Source organism: Acyrthosiphon pisum, unplaced genomic scaffold (genome assembly GCF_005508785.2).
Source record: "Acyrthosiphon pisum isolate AL4f unplaced genomic scaffold, pea_aphid_22Mar2018_4r6ur Scaffold_20960;HRSCAF=22641, whole genome shotgun sequence".
NCBI classification, from domain to species: Eukaryota; Metazoa; Arthropoda; class Insecta; order Hemiptera; family Aphididae; genus Acyrthosiphon; species Acyrthosiphon pisum.
In genome coordinates, this window is record NW_021770374.1 from 798,034 (window position 1) to 804,582 (window position 6,549).

At 32.1% G+C, this 6,549-nt stretch overlaps 1 protein-coding gene across 1 annotated transcript in view; it reads right to left on the reverse strand.

The window, feature by feature from the left end:
- The window catches only part of LOC103309365 (zinc finger BED domain-containing protein 4-like), a 24,744-nt gene extending 21,249 nt beyond the window's left edge, over positions 1-3,495 (reverse strand). Inside the window, exon 1 of the mRNA XM_008184632.1 lies at positions 3,465-3,495. Within this exon, the coding sequence (XP_008182854.1) occupies positions 3,465-3,495 (31 nt within the window). The remainder of the gene's footprint in view (positions 1-3,464) is intronic.
- Positions 3,496-6,549: the final 3,054 nt, after the last annotated feature.

Genomic DNA, 6,549 nt, shown 5'->3' on the forward strand with positions numbered 1-6,549 from the left:
AGAAAATTTCTTTGTGATAAAATTAAAAATGAAAATAGGTAATATTAATTGTAGGTTTATTGCGCCTTGTCAAGATTATTACACATACATAATTGAACATCTTATCAATTGTAAACTATTAAGGGATTTCAACTGGAAATCCAAAAACTTTAAAACGAAAAGAGCTGAAAAAGCTAAAATTAAATTAAATATATTAAGGAATAATTAATTATATATATGCTACGTACGGACCCCTCTACTCCACCCCTACACATTGTCACACTACACAGCATCGATGTCCTATGGTATAGTCGAGCCAACGAGAGAGTACTATTGGGCGGCAACCAAAACTCGTCCGTTCTCGCGCATTCCCACCACTAAAACTCCCAAACTGCTGGCCGCCGTCAACGCTGGCCGCCGACACCGATGTCGCCACCATCGCCGACGCTGCTGCCACCATCGTCGTCGCTTAGTGAGTGGGGGTATTTACGGCGGCAACTAGATGGTAAAGTGGGAGAAATTTGGGTACGAAACCGCGGAGCTCGATCATTTGGATGCGCGAAGGAATACTCTCTCGTTGGCTTTAGTATAACACGTAAATAGTTAGATGATGTCACCGCAGTACATAAAACCTTGGGGGAGCAATACTATAAACGTTAGCAACAGTCTGCGTCTGCCAACCGCCAGATGACAAACCCGAACCGTTAAGATATCTGTGAGACCTACTCGGAGCGCAGTAGATTCTACGAATCAGTTATTGGCACTATGACAAAACGGCTGCGAGTATACTTGGTCATTTTACGACACCCCGCACCGACCAAAGGCACATCTTGTAGAAGGCCCCCTGGACTGTGAGAACCAACGACGTAGTATTTCACCAACCGTACGTACACACCCCTGTACCTCTTCGTTATTGATTATCATATTTTTGTATTACGACTAAGATTATTTTCGTTGACGACGTATTATGGGACTTAGAGAATATTCGAGCAATCGCTTATTTTCTAAGACACTGGTTTTTCTTCGTCAATTTGAATAATCTAATAGTGTTTAAATTCAACTTGTTTATTATATTCTACAATTTTAAATAAATAATACATAAACCACACACTGTTGATCATTTTGACGCTACTACCATCATCCCATCCTGTCACCATCTCCTGTAAGTCGGGTGCACGCAACATATATCAGTATTGTGAATATTATGTATGTTATTAATTTATGTATACTAATATTAAAGTATTAAAACTAATTTTATAATGTTATATTTATTGTGTAATCAGACACTATTTTTGAGACAATACTTAGACCAATCGATGTTGTACCATTGATTATATTATGCTGTATTGTTTTTGTAATGGGTAATTTTTCTCTAAGATTACTCAAAAACCTAAAAAAAAAAGTTGGTAAGTGGATGTCACTCTGCTATAGGTTACAGCAGGTTACAAGTGGGTTAGTAAGCTAACTGCATTAATGGATGGTATTAAATTTGAATTCAATGATATAATATCATTGTATAAGAAAAACGATTTTGAGCAGAGCTGAAAAAGTTGAACGTTTTCGAAATATTTTAAAAATGTTATCATATATAGTAAACTATAAAATAAACATTTGATGATAATTTCAAGTACGGTGATGAAACGATACACCAAAAAAACACACATCATTGTAAAATCAATACGTCATTCATCGCCCCGCTCTAAATCTGAAATGTTTCTACGTAAATGCGTGTTATTTATTTTTCGCATGGGCTAGAGAAAGAAAACAAACAGATATCATCTTGCAAATATCATCTTATGCGCAATGATTTAATTGTCTTGAGTTGCAATGTTACGAAAAAAAAGTGAAAAATAAATTGTAAGAAATATCAAACAAGAAAAAATAATGTACCTAATAGATAATTCAAATAATATAATAACGTTTAGAGATTATAATATCTTATCGTAAATTATTTTTACTCGAACTGGGATTTCTACGAATCAACAGTGGACTTAGGACTGTCGTTTCTACTTTATTTTTACGATAATAATTAAATTGTTAAATCGTGACACTACACGCTCATATTGACACATTGCTCTATTAATTTACTAGTTTCTATTATGCCCATTGACTTGAGCTATCTATGTATATTTAATCAATGAATAAGTATAATGTAGTGTAATGATATTTAAAAAAATTAAATTAATTCGTGCGCCGACTGCAATACGTAGAAATCAAACATATTGTACATACAACAAAATTGAAAATCTCTTACAAACCTTGGTCATAGTAGATATTATATGCTTTTGAAATTATAATAATTTGTGTATGAAACTTACTATTAATCAATTTAAATGTATTTATATACATATATATATGCATGTGCTACATAAGTTACAAATTCACAATGAATAATAATTACGTGTTAGCTGTAGGAACTCTTATGATTAACAGAGTATGGTTTAGATACAAATTAGTAATCAGTATTGATACAATGATGATTCTTTTTCTTGTGTTTTTACTTATTGTATTATATTTTATTTAATATAACATTAAACACGATACAATTTAAGTAAATAATAATAAAAAACTATAAAGTAGAATTCAAATGATACCAGTATGTATAATATATGTCATGTATAATTTTTGCATGCCAACGACATAAAAATGATGACAAATAATACAATATTTTAAGCATAGCTGCACTATGTGAGGAATTTAAATTCAATTAATTATAATTTTGTAAAAAAGTAATATTAATGTGTGTAAGCCAATGTAAACGTTAGGAAAGGCGTAAGGTATAAATTGAAGTAATTGAACTTAGTAATACATATTATATTATAGTAGTATGATATTAACTGTATATGTTTTAAGAAATTGAAATGTATTGAATTTATTGTAGTATTTTTATGTTTACTTATTATCACTTAAATTATTATGTATGTAACGACATTGTTATAAACAATTGACACACCGAGTTCCTAATAAAACTCTTATATAGGTATAAGATTAGGTATATTAGACTTTCCGAATTTCTGCAGAGCACTTATTGAGCTAATTGGAGTTGACATTTTTTTTTGCAAAGCTACTGGCGATCGCCTTAAAATACAAACTGCAAACCCTGAATCTTAGAGTACTCATTCGTTATCTTAAAGAAAACGAGGCTGAATACCATACCTATCAATTACGTGAAAACAAACCCTTACGCGTATTTATTCGGCATATCCACCCATCTACGCCTACCGTTCTAATTAAATCTGAACTTGAAACTCGTCTCTTCGAGGTCAGGTAGGTTACAAATGTTTTACACAAGATCACCAAAAGTCCACTTCCCCTGATCTTTGTTGACTTGGAACCAACTGCTTATTCGAATGAAATTTATCAGCCCTCCTCTCTCCTTCACACTAAAATAAAAGTCGAAGAACCCTTCAAACCTAAAGTAACCAGCCAATGCACAAACTACCAGGAATACGGTCACACTAAAACTTACTGTGGCTATCACTCACTCACTTTAAGAGGCTGACCCGGGTCCACCATATTAAAGCAAAAAGAGTTAAATTAAATCTACGACTTCGTCTATTAAAAAGCCTAATATTTAATAATTAATATACACATATTAATACTAAGCTATAAATCTTTACTTAAACCTATTTGGACATATGGACTGCAACTATGGGGAAACGCAAAAAAGTCCAATTTAAACAAAATACAAAATTTTCAAAATATAGCACTTCGTAAACTTTTTAATGCCCCTCCCTACGTATCTAACCATTCCATCCATTCAGATCTATAAATACCACTAGTTCACGATGAGGCTAAATCCTATTACAAACGATTCCACCTACGCTTACCATCTCATCCCAGTCCACTTGCAAGAGATCTTTCTACTTTAACAATTCCAGGTAACCTCATAGAGGCTAAATCGTAAATGGTGTCGTGATTTACTAATTTAAATTTAAAAAAAAATTAATAAATAAATAAATATAAAACTATGAAATATAATACTCCAAAATGTAAGTGTCGCTAATGGGTGGCTGCTTTCTCCAAACGTATCAAAATATATTATTATGATTGTTTCTCCTTGTGACTAATATATCTTAATAACTGTACGTTATCTAAATTTACATTTACTCATTGTGCCATTCAGTACAGATTATAAATTTCTTTTAAAAAATAAAAATAAAAATAAAAAATATATTTTTTGTCACGCCTGCATCGAAAGTTTGGTTTTCGACCACGGTTGAAGCGTTCGAAAGCAACCTTTTTCCATCCAGCGGTCGAAAAAACAAATCCTCAAAAGTGCCAGGCGGAAAAGAGGAAATCCCCAAAAGTGCCGGGCGGAAAAGAAGAAATCCCCAAAGTGCCGGCCACCGGGCGCGTATCCCCTGCACAACCAGAAACTAAAATGTATACCACGGTCCTTCGAAAACATAAAACTTTTGGTTACACCTTAAATTTATAGTATAACCTCCTTGCATGACGCATTAACATTTAAACATATTTTGTAGAATAGTCTATAATTGTTGCATAGATCTCTGCATAATCTTTTCCATGAACGCAGGGGTGTGACAAAAAATAGTATGTGTGGCTCACTTCCCGCCCTTGCCACACAATATACTATTCTTTGAGATACTTGATATGTCGTGAAAAGTTTTGCAAAGGAACAGCATAAAGACTTGTTAATGGAAATATTGTAAACCAAGCACCATATACCCATCAGCCTAATGATCTTGAAAATGTATGGCTGGCATCAAAAAAAAGAGTTCAGGTTAAAATTAATTCAAAGAGCAGTTAAGAAACTGACAAACTCAGAATCATCTACGATGAAGAATGTTTAAGGTATTATAATATTTCAAGTTTAGAAGATAGAACTAAAGAAGTTTAGAATTCTGTTTACAATAATTTGTATGAATAATATTTCTAGTATAATTAAAAAACCAAACATAATATAATATTTATTATCGTTCCAGATATCCTAGAGCTGCTGTGCATTATTGTTGGCCAACAGCTGCGAAAAGCTCGTCAAAAAATCATTCCACGCCATTACCGCCTACTCTGGATGCACTAAAAGAATACCTTGAACAACATTTGGATAGATATAAATGTTATGGTCATTCTTTCTATCAAGATTATACTATCGATAATCAAGGAAAATATACAGTTATATTTGGTTGTGTTGATCTTATACGTAAAGTGGTTAATCAAGGAGGTGAAGAGGTGCATACTGATGCAACGTTTAAGGTTGTACCATCTCGACCAAATTGCAAACAGTTATTCATAATGCATATGATCATTCAAAACCATGTAAGTTTTATCATAATTTAGTTACTGATATCTTTATATTTAAAAAAAACCACTATATAAGTTGTAAATGTCTGAAATTCACACATGTGATTAGATCAAAATTACTTACCCTAAATATTAACATCTTAAGAATACTTAAACTTAATCATTTTTATTTAACAGTCTGTACCAGTTATATATATATATTGATGGAATCAAAAACTGATATAGTATATACTCATGTTTTGATGAAGTGTAAAGCTTTATTTCCAGAAATTAAGCCAAGATGTATAATGACGGACTTTGAAATTGCATTACAAAATGCTTTAAAACTGTGTATCCTGCATATTCAATTCAACATGCTTGTTATTTTCACTATGTTCAGGTATTTATTTTAAATTGATGGTTACCTAACATTTTATTTATTTCAATTGATTACCTATTACCCATATGACTAATGTAAATATTTTGTATTTTTAATAGTGTTTTGTTAGCACCCTGTAATTTTTATTTATGTTTATTGTAAGGGCCCTGGATTGGCCACACTGCGCCTCGTGCCCACAATACCGGCACGGACCGCGACGGCGGCCCGTCCAACCATTTACTCATGGTTTCGTACAACCGAAGGAGTCCATTATTTTCATATGTTTTTGCTAAGCGACCGGTGACGCCGTTTTCGTCATCGTGTCCTCCGGGCAACCGTACCAGCACTATAATAATATATATTGTAATATAACGTTTAATTGTTTTAACTTTATTAATCCTGACCGGAGTCTTCTGTTCTCTCCGCAGAACAGGTGCTATCAGTTTGGTTAAAAATATTAGGAATCAAGGATTAATACCTTATGTTAAAAACATTGAAATGGCTCAAATATGTATTAAAATGACAGCTGCTTTAGCTTTATGACCACCCAATAAAATAGAAGAAGGATTCCAATTAATTCGACAGTATTGTAGGGACAACAATATAAATCTGGCTTCCTTTTTTACTTATTTCTCTAAGTAAGTCGAAAAATATTTAAAAATTAAACACCTATTTTCTTGACCTTTCTGTGGTTATTAATAGACCTCATAGAGTTATTACTCATTAGTACTCATTACTAACATTCCAATCAAATTAATAGTAATTAGTACCTACATTAACAACTATTTTGAAATTTATTTATTATAAACAAATTAGAAAAAATTATTTTTGTTTTCTATTCAATAATTATACGAACAAAATTATTGATTATTCTCCAGTTTCTAATTATTTTTGTTGTATACATATATACACATATATATACTAATTTTAATTTATTAAAATTG